This window comes from Rhineura floridana, chromosome 14 (assembly GCF_030035675.1).
Source record: "Rhineura floridana isolate rRhiFlo1 chromosome 14, rRhiFlo1.hap2, whole genome shotgun sequence".
Taxonomy (NCBI): Eukaryota; Metazoa; Chordata; class Lepidosauria; order Squamata; family Rhineuridae; genus Rhineura; species Rhineura floridana.
This window is the reverse complement of record NC_084493.1, coordinates 27,792,619-27,812,448: the sequence shown is the minus strand read 5'-3', so window position 1 is coordinate 27,812,448 and position 19,830 is coordinate 27,792,619. Positions and strand designations below refer to the sequence as shown.

The 19,830-nt window shown below is 43.9% G+C and overlaps 1 protein-coding gene across 4 annotated transcripts in view; it reads right to left on the bottom strand.

Moving 5' to 3' along the window:
• Positions 1 to 3,896: 3,896 nt before the first annotated feature.
• Positions 3,897 to 19,830, bottom strand: part of RCN2 (reticulocalbin 2) — a 130,817-nt gene continuing 114,883 nt past the window's right edge. For 3 of the 4 annotated variants that reach the window (XM_061595780.1, XM_061595782.1, XM_061595783.1), the window contains 10 exons: positions 18,375 to 18,437; positions 16,268 to 16,366; positions 14,771 to 14,816; positions 13,396 to 13,475; positions 10,999 to 11,097; positions 10,556 to 10,652; positions 9,266 to 9,353; positions 7,713 to 7,783; positions 4,890 to 4,993; positions 3,897 to 4,157 (listed from right to left, as the gene is read on the bottom strand). In XM_061595780.1, coding sequence (XP_061451764.1) covers positions 4,026 to 4,157; positions 4,890 to 4,993; positions 7,713 to 7,783; positions 9,266 to 9,353; positions 10,556 to 10,652; positions 10,999 to 11,097; positions 13,396 to 13,475; positions 14,771 to 14,816; positions 16,268 to 16,366; positions 18,375 to 18,437 — 879 coding nt within the window. In that variant the 3' untranslated portion in view covers positions 3,897 to 4,025. The remainder of the gene's footprint in view (positions 4,158 to 4,889; positions 4,994 to 7,712; positions 7,784 to 9,265; positions 9,354 to 10,555; positions 10,653 to 10,998; positions 11,098 to 13,395; positions 13,476 to 14,770; positions 14,817 to 16,267; positions 16,367 to 18,374; positions 18,438 to 19,830) is intronic. The other variant, XM_061595781.1, reaches the window with a different exon arrangement.

Genomic DNA, 19,830 nt, shown 5'->3' with positions numbered 1-19,830 from the left:
TGAAATGAACAGGCAAAACAGGATGAATTGTAAACATGAAACACCTATCATAATCTGCCCACCACCAGACTCTTCTTAGCCCAAATCTGATGATGACATATCTTCATATGAGTTAACTGTAACTTCTTTCTGGAGTCTCACTTCTGATACTTTTTAATGAAAGCATAGCAACTTTCAAGCCTGTTTATGAATGCCCAAAGAGATTGAAATTCTCCCACTACTTTCATGTCTAATTTTTGTAATTTATTCTCTTGCATAGAGATGGTCTGATTATATAAATGGCAGTAGGGTATTGCTGGCACACAGTATCACGTTTGAAGATGTGCAGGTGTACGAGTCCTTGATAATGTCTTAACTGGTTTCCTTTAAAAAAATATTTTTATGTTACTCTGCCCTCCCTGAGTGTGAAGGAATGAGTTTGGTTTGTGTATTCAAATTAATAAAGATGTCCCAGCAGCCAGAACATGGAACTCCTAATAGCGACGAGTTTCAAGGAGAAGCAAGCTCTGCACACACATTAGATCAAAGATAGTGTCTTTCTTGAATTTAACTTGGGTCCTGCATTTCTCCTTTCTTCTTCCCCCACCCTTGCTCAGTTTCGTATGCAGTTTAGTCCATAAGCCTGCAGTAGCCATTTAGTGAAGCAGTCATTCACACTTTTGATAAGGAGATCTGAGGCACCTGCCTCCGATTCAAAGCTAACGCTTTTCTCACATCTTCCAGCCCTGTTGTATGATCCTGCTTTAATGCTACTAACTGAGAGAAGGTTAAAGATCACCACTTTCCCAAGCAGCTCCTGCACTGGCCTCTGTCTGTTCCCTGTGGCCAAATCCTTCCTTAGCTGAATGCAGCTGGTTGATGTTTGTGGCCCTTGGAAGGAGGAAGGATTGCCCAAACCTTTTGTCATGCAGCTGACTCCCCTCTACACCATCCATCAAATCAAATTACAAATCCCGACAAGGGCGCCAAATGACCATCTTGCTTTGGTCTAGCTTTCCAGTTGTAAAGGAACCCTTGCCAGAGGCCCTTTTGTTTTGACTGAAGTAGGGATTAAGCTGCACCAATGACATTGTCATTTTTTTTCACATTCCTTAGCAAATAAACTGCCAAATTATTTTATTTCAAAGGAAGAAAGGAAGATACCCTTTTGTATTGAAGGAGCAGTAGTTGATGTGCATGTATTTTAAAAGATTTATCCAGAACTGCAAATGAAGTCAATGGCAAATTCACACAAGGAAAGAGAAAATAAGAACAAGATTGGCTCTTAACACTTTTATAAGGTTCCCTATAATGACTGTTACTGGAATTCTGTTGTTATGTGCCTTCAAGTCAATTACGATTTATGGCAACCCTATGAATCGGCGACCTCCAACAGCATCTGTCGTGAACCACCCTGTTCAGATCTTGTATGTTCAGGTCTGTGGCTTCCATTATAGAATCAATCCATCTCTTGTTTGGCCTTCCTCTTTTTCTACTCCCTGCTGTTTTTCCCAGCATTATTGTCTTTTCTAGTGAATCATGTCTTCTCATGATGTGTCCAAAGTATGATAACCTCAGCTTCATCATTTTGGTTTCTAGTGACAGTTCTGGTTTCACTTGTTCTAACACTCAATTATTTGTCTTTTTCGCAGTCCATAGTATGTGCAAAGCTCTCCTTAAAATTTCCTGCGTAACATCCTTACAAAAAGTGTTTCAAGTGTGTTCTGTCTTGCCAGTGGTTACAAAATGATATGCATGAGGAATGTGGGAAACAGGATAATATAGGAATGTTGGTCTAGTCCTCTGGTTAAGATTTTCAGGGGGGTAGCTGTGTAGTCTGTTGCAATGAAAACGGAGCCAAATTTATTAGGGCATCTTGCATATGATGAAGTGGTCTATATGGCACAAAAGCTTATGTCATGAGTCTACTTCCCTCAAATGCCATAGTAAACTTGTCTAGTGTTGAAGGTGCCACAAGACTGTGTTCTCTGGTCAAGGGTTTGTTGTGGTTGCAGCCCTGGGACATAGCTGTTTTAACTGCGTCCCCATATACAGTTTTGGCACTTCAGTATTAATTTAAAGATGTTACAAGCAGGCGGGAGGGGGAAGCAATCCCTTGATGCCTGTAAGTAGCTTCATTTTTGTTCCTGTGCTTTGCTCACTTGGCATCCTGTAGTTATCTTCTGATAGACAACTGTACCTTAAAGATATGTGATACATGGCTTGTATGAAACAGACATTGCGGGGGAATGATTTAGCATTGAGAAATTAGGGAACCATAATGGTATTAGGTGGTCTTGGGCCAGGAACAGTGATTTGGCCAAATCCTGCATTTCTAAAAATGGTAGTATAAGCTAAGAGAACTTTGCAGCAAATTAAACCATTCTCCTCATAGCAATCTCTTTATTGTTTAATCTTTTGGATGTGCTGTTAAATTATCTGGCTGCAGTTAAATACTCAAGACTACATTTTTTAAAAATACATCTCAGATGAGTTTTTAATGTTTTACTCGTAACGACTTCCATCACTGAAATTAGGAAAATTCAAGAAATGTATGTTTAAATCATATATAAAATTTCTATATTTGCTTCACTTTCTATCTAATACTTAAGACCATCCCTGTCTGCCTTCCTTTTTATAAAAAAGGCACTGCTTCTTGTTAATACTTTTCGTATCAATCCAAAAGCACACGAAACGTTCCTCCCTCCCTCTGGAAGCAAGCAGACTGTGGCCCCAGAGAACTTTGGGATGACACCACATGTGGCTTGTGGATGTGTGCCTCATAAAAGGTTCCACATGCAGTGCAACTGGGCAACAAATGCTAGCTCAGCTTGGTGTGGATGGCTCAGGATACTCAAAGGTACTTGCTGAGTCTCAAATCCCTTAACTTTGTGTTAGGTGGGATATATCCTATATAATTGCCTCCTTGCATTTCAGCTTGGCTTCCATATGGAGGTGGGTATGTGAGGAGGATTAGTCTGTCTCTGTCATAGTTCACAAAGATGGCCAGTTCTTAAACAGGTTTGCGCATTCTGATTATCAAATGATTAAATGTCATTAATATTTGTAACCATCCCTTTTAACAGGTACCAGTGAGTTCAAAGCAAAGCATTATGGGATGAGTCCGTATGAAATGGATCTGATGGAGCCCTTTGTAATGAAATACTGTCTGATTTAGTGTTGTGAAAGGGATCCTTGAAACAGATCTCATGAGTGTTTCTTGGGCCTTTCACTTACTGCTTGGCATTTGCATTCAAATTCCCAGCTGCTGGAACCCGGAACTGTGGTTGGGGCAGAAGACACTGTTGGAATCCTTTTGGAACTGCAATTGTATTTCATTCCCTTCCAAAGCAACTTTTGATTCCCAACAGCTGAGAATTTGAATGGTCTCTAGCTGCAGCTCCAATGACAGGTCCCCCTCTTTCATCACCAATAGATAACTGCAGAGCCAGGAAAGGACTAGTTTGATCTAAATGCTAAGATTCCATCCATAAGATAGGAGAAGGAAGGAATTGGGACAGGGCAAACCTCCAAAGGTGGTGTTGAAATGACTTATTAAAGTCCAATGTGGGGACAGAAGGTTCTTCGTGGACTGTGAAAAGCGTTCTGTATGGGGCAGCTAAGGCAATTTTACAAGTAATCCCTTCTAGAAACTGACTCGGTGCAACTTTGAGGTTTTGTCTGTAGGTCAACTGTGCATCTGTTGTGGGACCATACTTTTAGAACTTACAGGTGACTAACCTGTGGCCTCTTCAGCTGTTGTTGACTCCAGCCTGGCCAACAGTCAGGGGCAGTGGCAGTTGCAGTCCAGCAGCATCAGGAGGGCCACACATTTCCCATCCCTGACAAAGATTTATTTGGTGATTGTGCTATGTTGTTTTGTTTTTACAAAATTGACACTGGGCAGCAGTCTGTGCTAAAGTTAAGTGGTCTACCATAGGCCTTCATTTTAATAGGTTTTACAGGGAGTGAAAATGTTAATTTCGTTTAGACATTTCTAGAGGAGGGAGAAGGAAAAATCAAAATGTTCCAGGGTGGTGTTCTCATCAAAGTTTCTCCAGGTAGGACCCAGGCACAAACCCTTGCTTTCCATTCTGTTCTGCAGTCCACCAGCCATCATTGCCCACTTCAACAATGGTTATAACATCACCTGCTTGAATATCCAGTTCGTCCTCATTCTGGAAAAAGAGAACAAACAAAGAAAAAATTCAGTGATTCTGTTCCAGCAAGAGCTGGAAGGTCGCAAGTTTTCACATCACCATCCTAGGAGAAAAGGCGAGGCTAAATCCCTCTACTTGACTTCCTACTTCCCTAGCTAGAGGAAATCTTCTGTTGTGTTTAGCATGGAGGAGTATCCAGTCATGTGCTTCCCTTGCCTGTATTAGAAGTGGAACTGCCCAGACTTAGCCAGATCACATCAACAGGAATGAGATCCTACTACAGGAATAGGGAACCTTTTTTTATTGTTAATTAGAATGGCTGCGTTCCTTACATTTGTCTTGTGGCTTTTTAGTTAGGGATTTTATCACTGTTTTATGAACTAGCCCCATGCTAACACTTCTGCTGTGCGTAGCTTCAGCCACTTTTAGCTTAAAAGGCAATTTCTAAAAACTGAAGTCAGGTTTACCGCCCAGGATTTAAAACAGCCCACGTGTTCAGATTGATAATGTTATTTTGGTATAAGCAAGTGGTTAAGGTGTTGGACTATGACCTGGGAGACCAAGGTTCAAATCCCCACACAGCCATGAAGCTCACTGGGTGACCTTGGGCCAGTCACTGCCTCTCAGCCTCGGAGGAAGGCAATGGTAAACCCCCTCTGAATACTGCTTACCATGAAAACCCTATTCATAGGGTTGCCGTAAGTTGGAATCGACTTGAAGGCAGTCCATATAGTAGGCTTTGATATTTACCTGTGCTGTGTAATCGTAGAGCACTCTGTAGTCCTGGGATGTGGCAACATCATCATCATCTTGGGCCACATGGATTGCTGCGTAAACGCCATCTGGTTTTTCTACTAGGAAAAAAAAAGGTTAACTGCTTTGAGAGGCACAGGATCCTACAGGAGTGCTCAGAAATGCAAAACGATCTTTATGCACACAGGCACGGTTGCACAATGAAATACATGCTTGGTGGATCAGTCTTTCTAGCTTATTAATGCCATGATGCCTTTATATCAAAGGGAAAATATTTGGGCCTCAAATTATTTTCAAGTACTGTTGCTTAGAAAGATCAAAGATTTAGAGATAATTTTTTAACTGGGGTGTGTGATGTTCCTCTATTAGTGTATATATGGTAAGTGCTGTTTGTATAGGAGATACATGGTAAGTGGAATGAAAGAGGAGGGGGGAGTGAATGGGCAGTAGAATGCTGGATGATTGGCTGAGTGTTTGGATGGCTGAAGAGTATAAATGGAAGGATGTCAGGTAAATCTGGGTGGATGTGAGGTGGAGTGTGGACGTTAGAGGGTTGTTTGGTGGGTTTATGAGAGGAGGGTGTGGAGTTCGGATTAATACTAAGACCAGTACCTCAGGAATAGATGTAACCATATGCTTAAGTGTCTTTATAAAGTAATCTTTGTTATCTTTGTTATTTAATAAATATATTTGGTTTACCAAAGGCCTGATCCTTGGCTGGGGTTTCACAGACCAGAAGGGAGGGTAAGGTAAATACCGAGGCTGAAGGGTAACAAATGGTGGCAGCGGTGAAGGGAAGAATAACACCACAAGTGTTCAGAGCAAACCAGAAATATATGTATCTGCATTGATACAAAGGGAGTGGGACAGCTTGAGCACGCAGTCACAGAGGTAACCTGATTGAGAGAGACTCAGGCAGAGTCTCTGGGGATACTGGTTATAGAACGTGACTGGTGGTGTGTCAGGCCCAGGATGAGACTCAGGAACCAGACCAGAGGTTGTAAGTAATTCGTGTTTTATTAGGGTAATGTCCAAACAAAGACTGCGTCTTCTCATGGATCAATACAGGGTTACAGGTCCTGCGGCATTGGGAGAAAGTTGACAGAGCAAGGGACTGCTTCCCGCCTGTTCTTTAAGAAGGGGCCAAACGGGCGCGCAACCTTTCGCTCCTCCTTAACTGCCCCTCAGGTACTGCCCGTCTTCCCCCCCTTCTCTCCTGTCTTTTCAGCTGTCTGCATGTGCGCGGTGAGGGGGGAAGCATCACCCCCTCCTCTTCTGAAGTTTCTGATTCCATTATGGGGGATAGGGGAGGGGCTGATGGTAAACTGTCTCTCCGCTTTTCTGCTGTGATCAGCCCTCCCTCTTGCTCTGAGCTGCTGAGAAGGGGGGGCGTGGGAATATCCAGGGAGGATTCTGAAACTCCAGAGCTCTCAGGCTCCCTGTTGCTAGGCGACCCTATCACTGGCATTTCCTCTGTTTCGTCTTCACTCCAAAGGGGGGAAGTTCCTCCCCCTTCCCTCTGCCATCCATCTGAATCCCCTTCTGTCAACTCCCCGAGCCCCTCGGGACCCCAGTTCTGCCTCTCGACATGGTGCTGCCTAGCAGGGGGATCTGGTGAGGTCTATGCTAGAGCGGAGAGAGAAACCATAAAAAAGGACGGTCCGGACTGGTGGAGTCCCTGGTGGTGCCTAGTGACAGGCAGTAGCCACGAGCAGGTAGTAACCTGACAGGGAGAGCCAGGGAAGGACCGTCACAGGGGGGTCTCTTTATTCATAAAAGTATTTATAAACCTCCAACTCGTGAAGAAAATATAGCAGTGTACAATAAAATAATTAAAACATAAAATTATACCATCAAAGTACTGAACAAGATACTAACAATGAATCAAATTAGTTCTCTAAAATTTATTATAGTTTATTTATTAGATTTCATTCCTGTTCTGCTTCCCAAAGGAGCCTAGAGCAGCAAACACTGAAGCAGCAGGGGGGGAAATCAAATACCCCCACAGCTAATAATTTCATGGCTTCCAGGAGCAGTTATATTTCATCCATCAAATGCCTGGTGTGAACAGAAATGTTTTTAAATTCCTTCTGCATGTTAATGACAAGCGAGGCAGATGTATCTCACCAGAAAGGGCATTCCATAAATGAGGAGCCACTGCTGAGAAGACCCTAATACAACCCTGTGCCAACGGTGCCTCCCTTGCCGGCTATAAGCCCCAAGATGTTTGGCATTTGTGGGAGGTACTCTTAAGAATTACTGGGCTCCCAAGCCATGTCGGGATTTGTACAGTAGTTACTATCACCTTGAGTTGAGCCCAGTAGCTCACTGGTAGCCACTGCAGCACTTTCAAGACCAGTGACGTGGTCCCATTGGCCTGCCCCACGCGCCACATTCTGTATTAGCTACAGCGTCCAGACCTTCAAGGACATCCACACATAGAGTGCATTGCACTAGTCCATATGGAAGGTCCAGCAGAAGCCAGTCTATCCAGGTCCAGGAACAGCAAACCAACCTAAGCTAGTCACAGAAGCCACTTGGGACACTAGTGACATGTTGGAATCTAGGAGTATTCTCAAATTACAAACCTGTTTCTGGGGGGGGGGGGCGCAACCCTTCCCAGCACAGATTCAGCCACCTAATCCCCAGACATGGGATCTGCCCACCCACAGCAACCCTGCCTTATCAGGATTCAGCCCTTTAAACAAACGAACACAATGATGCTCAGAGTTACATGAGGCTGATTTATGTTTAATCTTGAGATGGTCCCAATGGCATTTAAACAAATGTGGTTGCTTTTTAGAAATCAAAAACACATACCAGCTGGGGGTGCTGTAGGAATAATACTGTCTGTGGTGTTTCGATTGTTTCCGTGGAGCAATCCAGAGAATCTATGGAGCCACAAGAAGCCAGGATGAGTTGCAGAGCATGTTTGATCTCCAAACACCAGCCAAACATTCAGTATTACTCTCTTGTCTAGTGTTTCACCCTCCCACACAGACTTTATTTTTTTTCCTTTTTATCTGTTATTTCTATGACATTCATAGCCAGCACCAACGGCCAACACCTTATCAGGAGGCCCACTGCTGACCCCCATAGCCTCCTGGCCCTGCTCCTCTCATGAACACAAAAAGGGCCCTGATAGATCAAACCCAAGGCCTGTCATCCAGCATCCTGTTCCTACAGTGGTCTGCCAGATGCCACTGGGAAGCCCACAACCAGGACAAGGTGGCAACAGTGCTGTCCTGCTGCCCCAGTAAGTGCCATTCAGAAGTACACTGCCCCTGAACATGGGGGCTCTACATAGCCATCCAAGCTAGTATCCATTGGCAGAACCATTCTCTATGAAACATGTCTAAAGTGCCTTTTAGAGCTGTGTGGTGTAGTGGTTAGAGTGTTGGACTAGAATCTGAGAGACCTGGGTTCAAATCCCTACTCGGCCATGAAGATTGATGGGTGACCTTGCCCAGTCTCTGTGTCTCAGCCTAACCTCCTTCACAGTGTTGTTGTGAGGAAAAGAGGTGGAGAGGGAAACCATGTATGCCACCTTGAAGGAAGTGTGGGATGAAGGAAAGGAAATGTAAATCATTATCATCTAAGCTGGTGGTTGTCCCTGCATCTTGCAGAAGGGAATTCCACAGGCTAACTATGTGCTATGTGAAGAACTTCCTTTTGCCATCGCCCTTGCTGCCTGTACACCAGCTCTCCCCATCTATGCAAGCAGTGACGAAAGCAAGAAGCAGCTTTGCCCTTCCCTTCTGAGCAGCACTGTGAATTGGGCCCAGAGGCAGAAGACAAGCGACTGGCCAGCCATCAAGATTAGGGATGTTGGAGAATTCTAATCAAAAGAGAAACGGGAGTGGAAACTGCAGATGTTTGCTTATTCGTCCCACGTCTGGAACGGAAATCAATCCTGCGAATACAATTGGTATTTGCTGCTGTTGCTTTCAGTCCACAAATGATACATAATTGATTACTTCCCCCGCTCCATGCATTGCAACGAATGGGGTAGAATAAGGTAATGACAATGCCATTGATGTAATCGATTGTGTAAATTATGTAAGTTACATAATTTTGCCACAGCCCACAGCAAGACATATAATGTAGTTATGGGCAAAAGACAAACTGCAGAAGAACAGAAACAGTGCTCCATCTGACAAATACAGGGCAGAAAGGAAAACAATGCCTTACATCCCTAAGCAAGATAGCACAGAGGTGTACCAACTCAGGGAGGGGAACCTGGTGATTGTGCAAGGACCCCCGCCCCCCCCAAAAAACTGGCTCCACGCCTGTGTCGAGAAAAGCACTCCCAGATACACTTGAACCACTCCCGACATCCACCCCCCCAAGCTGCCAAAGTCAGTGTGCTTTACCTTTTCATCATCCCGCATGTTTGGACCGGACTGCTGCAGGTTTTCGCCACGACTGCTCTTTCATAATAGTTCTCGTAGCCAATTGCAGCTGCATCGGGGGAACAGGTGGAAGACATGAAAAACAACTCAGTACCTTTGCAACGTTCTCCATCTGGACTTCACACACCACCCATGGTTATTTTTAAGGCCTCTGAATCACACATTTAAAACCACAATGTTTTAAAAGCTGCAGCCTGATTTTAATGGTCGGGCAGAGCAATCCTACTGATGGTAGGTTGGAAGTGGAACAGGAGGCAGAGGATCTGCATCTTCCGAAGCCCTGCAGGACAAACAGCAGAAGGGAGGAAAGAACAGCATTTCCCCTCTTTACTTTTCCAGGCTCCCTCTCCCTCTTAACGATAAGCCATTGCTTCCCATGGGAGGGGGAATACACACACCAGCTCCACAGCTGGTATATGTTTTGCCCCCGTTTTGGCAAAGGGGGAAAGCTATGCCTTCTCCTAATCTACACCGACACAACTCCTTTTGGGAAAGAGATTTCTGTAGCCATGGGGAGGGGCTTTGTGGGGTCAGACCTCAATCTCTGAAGGTGGGCCTCTCTCTGCTCGCGGAGAAGATCCAAAACATCTATGACCCCTGGCCCACAGGAGTGGACAAATCTGCCAGTTTTAGGTTCTCTCGGCTTCTCCTTTTTTACAATCTCTCCGTCTAGGCAAGCAAAGGGCATTATGAGAGCTCTATGACACATTCCAGGCAGGCAAAAACTCTCAAGGAGAATGCAAAGCACAGCCAGTGAGGTCTGAATACAAAGCATGGCCTAGGGAGAGGGGATGTGGTTGGGGAGTGGGTGTGGACTAGGAAAGTCCCAAGGACCACATAGAGATGCCTGGAGGACCATGATTGGGCCCTGGGCCTAAGGTTCCCTATTCCTGCTCCAGAAGGTAAGATCCAAACCAATGGGTTCAATTTTCAAGAAAAAGGACTTTTGGCTAACCAATAGGAAGTATGTCTTGGTGGTGCAAGCCATTTGACAGTGAAACAGACTACTTCAGAAGGTAATTGATGCTCTTTTATTAGAGACTGTTAAGCAGAGGCTGGACAGCCACCCCCTGTGTGTTGTAGCAGCACATTTCCTGCATCAGCAGAGGGTTGGACTAATGACTTTTGAGGAGCCTTCCAACTCCATTATTTTATTTCAAGGGTTTCATCCTTATTTCTGCACCTCATTTTGGAGTCCAGAGGTGAAAATTAGAGATAAAAAAGGCCAGAAAGTCCTCTGTGCATGGTTACCTGGCGGCTCCAACCCGGTCATTTTATTCTGAACAAAGTAATCCATATCCGAGTCTACGTTGCAGTTCTCCAGGCTCAGTCGAACCTCTTCATACAGCTTCGAAACCGAGAAAGGGAAGAATTGTTTTTGCTTGTGATCAGCACATTTTACTAAATGCTAATGTTTGCTTTTTTCATGACAGTCATTTTAGTTCCTTCCTTGAAAAGGGTTTTCTGAGATCAAGCCTGGGGACAGGGCCTGTTTCATTTTTAACTTTTGCATGGTTGCCTAGTAGCTCTAGAAGCTTTAGAAATAAACAAAAGTTAGGTTTAAACATTGCACTCTTCCTCAGCAATTCCAACCACATTTACTATCATGGTTACCAGGAAACACTTGGTTCCCTTACCAAATTCTGGGGGTCTCTTTCCCTTCAATGTCATGAAACTAGTGGTATATCCCTTACCTCATCATCCTTCACACACTGCATGGAGAGCTGATTACAATGGACCCACAGGGAATTCCGGAGGATGGTGATCCGGTCGTATTCCTGGAGCTGAAAAGCCTATATCCGTGAAAAACAAGGGAGGGTTCAGTTTGAGGAGGAGGGCCATAGCTCAGTGGCAGAGCATTGGTTTTGCACACAGAAGGTCCCAGGTTCAATTCCCAGCATCTCCAGGTAGGACTGGGAAAGATGTCATGACTGAAATCTTGGAGAGCCGCTGCCAAGTCATTGTAGATAATGCTGAGCTGGATGGACCAATGGTTTGACTCACTATAAGGTCGCTCCCTATGTTCCTATGCTTAGTGGTGTTCCCCATCAGAGCCAGCGTCAAGGGTCAGCATGGTTGGGCATCTGCTGAGTGACCACACCTCGGCAAGGGGCCCACTGATAACAGCCCTCTGGCTTGGTTGCAGTGAGGAGGTAAACTCACGGAGAGAGGGGGACCCATTGAAAGCCTAGCCCAACCAAGGGCCCTTCAAAATATGGAGCCAATCATATTTGGAAGATAAGAAGAGCCTGTCTGCTGAATCAGGCCAGTGGCCCATCTAGTCCAGCATACTGTTCTCACCGTGGCCAACCAGATGCCCCAATGAAGTCCAAAAGCAGGAGTTGAACACAATAGCAACTCTCCCCACTTGTGATTCCCAGCAAGTGGCCGTCAGGACCATACTGCTTCGGAGAGTGGAGGTAGAACATAGCCATTGTGGCTAGTCACTGTTGATAGCTACTTTGTTGCTTGCCCATTGTTCCACATTGCCAACATCTCATGCAAAAGTCCCATGTGTGGACATGCACAGATGTCAATGGACCAGGTAAGCTGGGGCTTATATTCAGTCACAGAGCATTGCTCATAACTAACGCTCTGCAGGTGAATTTTCTTCCAGGGCAGTTGGGTGTGCTAGTGAAATCCCAGCCACCTTAATCTCCCAGAGACATCCATGCATATAAATTAGCATTTTTATGTATTTATTAATTTATAATGTACTACATTTATATCCTCAGTTCCTTTTGGGGAAGGGTGGGATATAAAATTTAATAAACAATAATAATAATATCCTGCCTTTTCTCCACAGAGTTCAGGCAATGTACACAGTTCTCCTCCCACCATTTTATCCTCACAACAACCTTGTGATGTAGGTTCTGCTGAGACAGCAATTGGCCCCAAGGTCACTCAGTAAACTCCATGGATGAGGGGGGATTTGAACCCTGGTCTACCAGGTCCTAGTCCAACACTCTGACCACTACATCATACTGGCTCTCATATGCAAATGTTATGCAAATTTGCATCATGGGGCAATGCCTCCAGTCCTTTAAGTACCTAGCAGCACCCCTGACCCATGAGAAACAGCAAAGAAAGAATAGCCTTTAGCATCAACTACAAAAGAACAGTTTCCCATCATAATCTAAATGTTGATTTCAGGATCAATATTTAATTCAAATTTTAAACTTCATTTGATTATTAAAACCCAACATATATACTATACTGTAAGACAGAGGTAGGCAAAAGGTAAATCAGGATCTACTGGGATCTAGCAGGGTCCACTAGGTCATTTGCAATAAGTCAGCAAGGATTTCTGACTCCAGTTGCCTAACTGTTGCAATCCAGTGAGGCAGGACTGAAAGACAATGGAAAGGAGCACTATTGTTACATTTTCTGTCTTTTTCCCTTGTCTACAAAGGCAAGAAACCAACTTTTTTAAAAATGAGATTGCCTCTTGTATTTTTATACAAATATGTATGTTTATTATATCTGTCATTAATTGATATGTTTTAATTGGTTCATTGGTTTTTATGATGACTTTAAATGTTATAACAGTCACGTAATCAAGTTGAGTTATTTGTTGGATTGTTATGTTCTGAAATTATTTAGTATTTGATTGTTATTGATGTAACAACTTGCAGTTTTGTTCTGTTGTGAAATGCTTTGAGCATATTTATATGGAAAAGCAGCATACAAATTTAAAAAAAATAATAAACAAATTAGGCTACTGTAATTAATAAAACTGGGGGGGGGACCAGGAGTGGGCTCTTTTTGGATGAAAGAACGGTGAATTCAGTTCTGGAGTTCAAAAACAAATTCCTTGGATGAGCCCGTGAAACTTTTTCAGGCACCTGTGAAGATCTGGCTTTTAATAAGGCTTTCGGCTGAACCAATAACTTTTGTGCTGGTTTGTGCTGTGTTTGTCTTAATGATTGCTTGGCTTGTTAATATGTATCTTATTATATTGGGGTTAAGTTTGGAATGTTAGTTAACCTGCTAGCTGCCTTGAGTTTCCTTGGAAAATAAAGCTGGGTGGTGTTTTGTTTTGTTTTTAATGAATAAAAAAGCACAGTGCTTGCCAAATGCAAGCCTCTTACCTCACAAGTGCCAATATGTTCCTGCTCCCAGGTAGTCCTGGCCTGATCCAGCATTTCTATGTTCTGTTTGTACACCCTTTCTGTATAAGTAAAGGCACAATTGGGAGACTTTCACCAATGAAGCACAAGTCTGTTACACATCTTGTGATCAGGAATATTCTGTCATGCAGCTCTGTGACAAAATATCATAGGCTAAAAGGAACAGGAACACCCTCCTGGAGGATTGGGTTGCCAAGACTTGTACCTGCCCCCTACAAAGCCCCAACAGCCTTACCAGCCCCCATGGCCTTTATTTGTGGGTCGCCAATGTGGTGCCATCCATAGGCACCAGTGTGCCCATCAGTACCTCCTATGGTACCTGCAAAAGGTCTCAGTTAACATCCCTTCAAAAATCCACCACGCACAAGAGACTCTGCTTTTCCTGCTCAGTTCCTGTTTGCACATGTTCATTCTCTCCCACACTGAACATGCCTACGTTTCATTAGATGCCAGGATTGGACATTCATTTTCCTTTCTGTTCTTGAACACAGCAGAGATGCACATAGCTTTTCTCTGTGACTGAGCATGGCAGTGTCTAATGGAAGGCATGCCTGCACTGTTTTGTGGTCTTATCTCTTTTTCAGCTCTTTTAACTGTGGCAGCCATTCTGTGTTATTCCACACCCTCACAGCAGCCATTCTGTGAATGGCGCTCAAGACACTTTCTCAAAGTTCCAAATGTACCCACTGGCTCAAAAAGATTGGTGGCATTTGCCTTAATTCCTCCAGTTTCACCATCCTCCACCTTCCAAACAACACTCATGCTCTCTCAAATGACTCTGTCCTTTCCCCTTGATGCCCCTTCAGCCTGGCACTGCCTCTCCTGGCAAACCAAGATGATCCCATCTATCTCTCTCCCTTCAACTTACCTCCTCAAACCCTGTTTTTTGTTGTGAAGGTTGTAGCACAACCTCTTAGCCCTTTGGAATAGGCCCCAGGGATATGTTGAAGGCACCCAAAAGAGTCATCTTACCAAAGCTAAGCAATTCAGACCTAAGCAGGTCTGGGTCTGGTCAGTGCTTGGATAGGAAACTACCTATGAATCCCTCGTGAGTTCCATGATGGATGGAAGAAAGGTAGGATATAAATGTAGTAAATCAACAAACATAGAGAGTGGTATTCAATGCTATTCCTACACAGAGTAGACCCATTGGTTAATAGACATGATTAACTGAGGTTGATTTGTTTCAGCGGGTCTTCACTGAGTAGTACTTAGTTGAAGACTCAATGGCTTTACAGGCCCCTTCCCAATCTGATCTTCTGGGATTCTATGAAGACAACCCAGAATATGGATCTCTCCTGCAGAACCTTAGTTTCATTGACATTTAAAATGGTACCTGCTTCATTTGCTGCCTCTTTGCATTGCTTTGCTTTGGTCTGGCTCTGAAATATAAAAAGAGAACACTGTAATTGAAGAAAGGGGGTGCTAATTTTGTAAATATGGGGTACCCTGTCCAAGCCTTCTCAATCCCAAGCTCTGAACCAGGGCTGTGGAGTCGGTACGCCAAACCTTCGACCCCGACTCGTCTATTTTTCTACTGTCCTACTCCGACTCCACCCAAAATTGCTTCCGACTCCACAGCCCTGGTTCAGAGCTCCCGCTTCAGTCTGGGGTGCCTCAGACTGATCCCACTTCACCCCAGATAAGCCCAAAATGCTTCTGAACTGTCCTGTTCTGGTTTAAGATTAAAAATGCTTCGGAATCCACTGCACACTCCTAGTATTAATTTATTTTTCTTATAGTTTCATAAGATTTAGTATAGAGCTATTGACAGTGTATGAAATAAGGGTTGTGACTTCATTTAAAAATTTATACATTACTAAACATACTATGTTTAAATATATTACCATTTTTTCATATTCACAATGTCTTAATTTTTTCAATTTTATTACATGAAATGTCACATTTCTTCATCAGTTTGTGATTTTTTTAAAAAGTCCTCATGAAAATTTGTCAGCATTTTAGCATGTATTTATCTGAATATACACAGGTTTGCAAGCAATTTCCCCTAATATAATGCACTGTTCTATGTTATTTTCACAAATATGTGCATCTTTATGCACACAACTCCCTTATACATTTTCACACACATTTTTTTTGGCTGAGGAACTGCATCACAAAATACGGAGAAGTGCAAATTTTGAAGGTTATCTATGTTTCCTTTTACACATTGGTTAGGAAAGTGTGAGTCAGGAAGTTTGCAATATGATGTGGACCAAAGCAAATTTCTCCCATGTTCCTAGTTAGGGAGAAAGGCTCTAACCTGACATGCAAGTTTTACAATATGTAGGAATATTTCATCATGTAGAATATTCCATCAGCTGAGTTTCATAGGGATGCACAAATCTGTCAATTTCATTTTCTCAAGTTGCTCATTTTTCCAACCTTAAATTCAGTTCTCCACATTGTCACATAGGTTTGCCAATATTTTTAGTCATGAAAATTCACCAGCATTTCATTGTGAATTTCTCCTATTGTATACACATGTTTATACACAATTTTGCCTGACAATGTCCCCTAATATACATCCTGCCGTTCTTCCCATTTTTATACATTATTTTCACTCATATATGCCTTTTTAAGTACACTTTATCTTAATAGATGCCTTTTTCCCCCTGCCCACTATTTGGCTAGAGAACTATATTGCAAAATTCATAGAAGTGCGAATTCAAAGGATAGCTATGTTTCAGTTTGCATATTGTTTTGGCAAGTGTGAATTGAGTAGGTTTGCCTTAAAGGGCAAACTGAATTTAATTTCTCCCCCATGCCTACTCTTCACCGTAGGCCTAGCTTCCAAGTTTTCCCTTCAAATCCCATTGAGAATTTAGGATACCTTTTCTGTTTGCTTCGGGTTGCCCACGGCACTTATCCTCTCAAAGGCCTGTTCTGCCTCATCGGCATCTTTGCACTTCTGCTCATAAGACTTCTTTGACTGGATGCAGAGATACAAATACAGAGATAGAGAGGGAGAGGGAGTTGGCTGCATTAGAGCAGGACACTCTCAAAAGCTGAAGGCAAAGGCCCTTCTACATCTGTATATTTATCACAGAGGTGGGAACCTTTTTCAGCCCAAGGGCTTCATTCCCTTCTGGGCAACCTTCCAGGGACCACACACATCCCAATGGTGATGAGGCCAGAGGCAAAATTAGGCACAGCAATGAATGTAAATGGTACCATCGTACACTTAGCTGCTTTCTACACTCCCACACTCCTCTCTTATCTTCTATCCCGGCAAGCAAGAGTCATTATCAGAGCTCAAGGCCAAGTTCCAGCCAGGCAAAAGCACTCAGGGTGTGCAGCAGCAGGGCCAGTGAGAGAAGCGTGGCCTGGAGAAAGTTCCAAGGGCCACATTGGGCCCCTAGGCCTAAGGTTCCCCGTCCCTGATTTACCAGAAGAGCAAAGGCAATGCATCTTCCTTCTGGGGTTCTAACCAGATTGGTAACCTGTATTTTGCCAGAGACCTCTCAAAAGCAAGGCTTGGCCTAGAGCAGCCTTTCCCAACCTTTGGGTCCCCAGATATTGCTGGATCCCAGCTCCCATCAGCCCAGCCAGCATGGCCAACAATCAGGAATTATGGAAACTGTAGTCCAGCAACATCTGAGGACCCAAAGGTTGGGAAAAATTGCCCTAGAGCAAACGGCCTCCCAGGCGTTCTCCCCTCAACTCCTCCCAGGGCTCCAGCCCTGCCATTGAGACACCTTTCTGAGGCAGCAGATGCTCTGGGTGAGGAGTGGCAGCAAGATGTTGGAGAAGAAATTGGGTGTGCCATTATGAGCCCTGCCCTGTGGCTCCTCAGCTAAGCTAAGCTAAGCTGCTTCCCTGAGGTGGATGGGAGGAAGCCTTCCAATTTTATCCTCACAACAACCCTGTGAGGCAGGTTAGGCTAAGAGACAGTGAATGGTGCAAGGCCACCCAGTGAGCTTCATATTCACACTATACAAATTGTTCATGTTACATAAGAACATAAGACGAGTCCTGCTGGATCAGGCCAAATGGGGCCCATCTAGACCAGCGTCCTCACAGTGGCCAAACAGATGCCTGCAGGATACCCCACAGGCAGCATTCTCTCCTCTCCCAGCAGCTGTTAAGCAGGAGCATACTGCCTCCAACAGTGGAGGTACTGTTTGTTTTGCCTGTTAATGGATTGTTGAGTAGATAGTCCAAGAACAGGGCAACTCGAGCCTGACATCTTATAGAAAGCCCGGGTGACAAGCGTCATCTTAGAAGAATCCTTGAGAATCTAAGAAGAGCCCTACTAGGTCATACCAAAGGCCTGTCTAGTCTAGCATCCTTCTCTTTTCTGTAGTGGCCAACCAGGTGGCCACAGGAATCCCATAAACAGGACAAGAGCAAAACCACTCTCTTGCACAGGTTAAGAGAGGGTAAGACTCTGCCTGCTATGGCGCATATGTGTATCGCCTCAAAGTAAAGTATGGTTTATTGTAGTCAACTAAGTGGTACTCAGAGTGGACCCACTGAAATTAATGGGCACAATTAATTTAGGTCCATTCATTTCAAAGGCAATATTCTGAGCAGGACTTAGCTGGATACAATCCTTTGCTTTTTTCCCCCTTTGAGCTGTTTTTTATTAATATATTTATTAATATATTTTATTATTAATAGATCAATCAACTTAAAACTCACATAATTGGCCTTTAAAAAAATGGGAGACAGACTGAATTAGGACCTTGGTGATATAATATTGGTCCCAAGTATCTGAGTGGGAGTGTGCAGATGTGGGGGGTGGCATTGGCACAGTCCAGTTTTGGCTCTGGTCCCACCCACTTTTGGCACTAGTCCCACCACCACTACCACTAGAAGGTTTACCTACATGAAAATGTGTCTTTCAGGCTGAAAAAGTCCCACCCACCACCCACCTGGTCGCCCACCATAAGCAATTGCAGTGAAATGTATATGCGTTCTTTAAACTCATTACTTACCTCCATGGTCTTCTTGTACATTGTGAGCTTGTTCTTGTGTACTCGGTCCATTGTGCTGTCATACTGCAGGAAACACAGAAAATGTACAGCTGTCGTCATCCCTCACCTTCCCCCCCTTATTTGGTCCTTCTAGAGCCTGGTGGTAGACAGTGGCTCCCCCAACTCCAGCTGCCATCACACCCAGCATCCATGGCCAATGCTCAGGGATGATGGTAGGGATGGGAAAATATGTCAGGTTTGGTTCTCTCCATTTCTCATTTTGTGCACACTTTTCCCTATCTATGCATTTTTGTAAACATGCTTGGTTGGAGAACTGCATCGCACAATTCGGATAAGTGCAAATTTTGAAGGATGGCTGTGCTTCAGTAAGTGCAAATTTGATAGATTTGGCTTGAAAAGCGAACTGAATCAAATGTCTTGCTCATCCCTGGATGATGGGAACTGTAGCCCAAGAACAACTGGAGGGCTATCTCTGTCCTAGAGGAAGATCTAGTAGCTCAGCTCTTCAAGCATTTCAGAGAATACCACACTTTCAAGGATAACTATTGGTCATTGGCTAGAAACAATTAAAGAAACTGATGCAACAAGATTTGGTCATAGGGCAGAAAACCAACAACCTCTGAGAGCTCAGCTGATCCTGGCTCGGATGGGACAGAAAAGGGCTCTTTCTGAGCCTCCTACTCCTTCTAGCACCCCGGATCTGCAGGATCTTGGAGGGAATATTGTTTTGCCCTCAACACACAAGGTTACATTACTCATCATCATCATCAGACTTGTTAGTTGCTTGTTACCTAAAGGTCTTCAAGCTACTTACAACACGTTAAAAATATAAATACATAATACCATAAAACAGAACAGCCAACCCCATAACAGCTGTAGGAAGCTTGGCAGCACGCTAATAACAAAATAACATCATCTCAGTCTATCAAAGGCCTGGGGGAAAGAGAAGTCTTTACCTGGCACCCAACAGATGTCAATGAAGGTGCCAGGTAGTCCTTGCTAAGGAGACCATTCCACAAACAGAGAGCCACAACTGACAAGCCCCTCTCCTTGTCACCGCCCTCCAAGCCTCCCTCAGAGAGGAGGGACTCTGTAGAAGTTCCAAGGGTCTGGGTATGCCTATCCAGTCACCTCAATTCACATCTTACCCATACTTTCATGTAAATAAGTCTTCAATTGTACTGATAACTTGAACAACAAACTGGTAAAACTTGCCTCACTGCATGCCGTAGTCCCAATCCTCAGTGAGCCACCCCCATCAACTGCTATTTTAAAAAAATATTTACTCCAAATGACATGTTTAATGTCTTGTGCAGTTTGGCTTTCCCTACAGAGGAGGTGAGAACATAAAATTCCACAGGGTCAGACCAAAGGGTTGTAGCCAAATGAGTCCTACTCTGAGTAGAACTATTGAAATGAATGGACCTACGTTAGTTGTGTGTCCGTTTATTTAAAT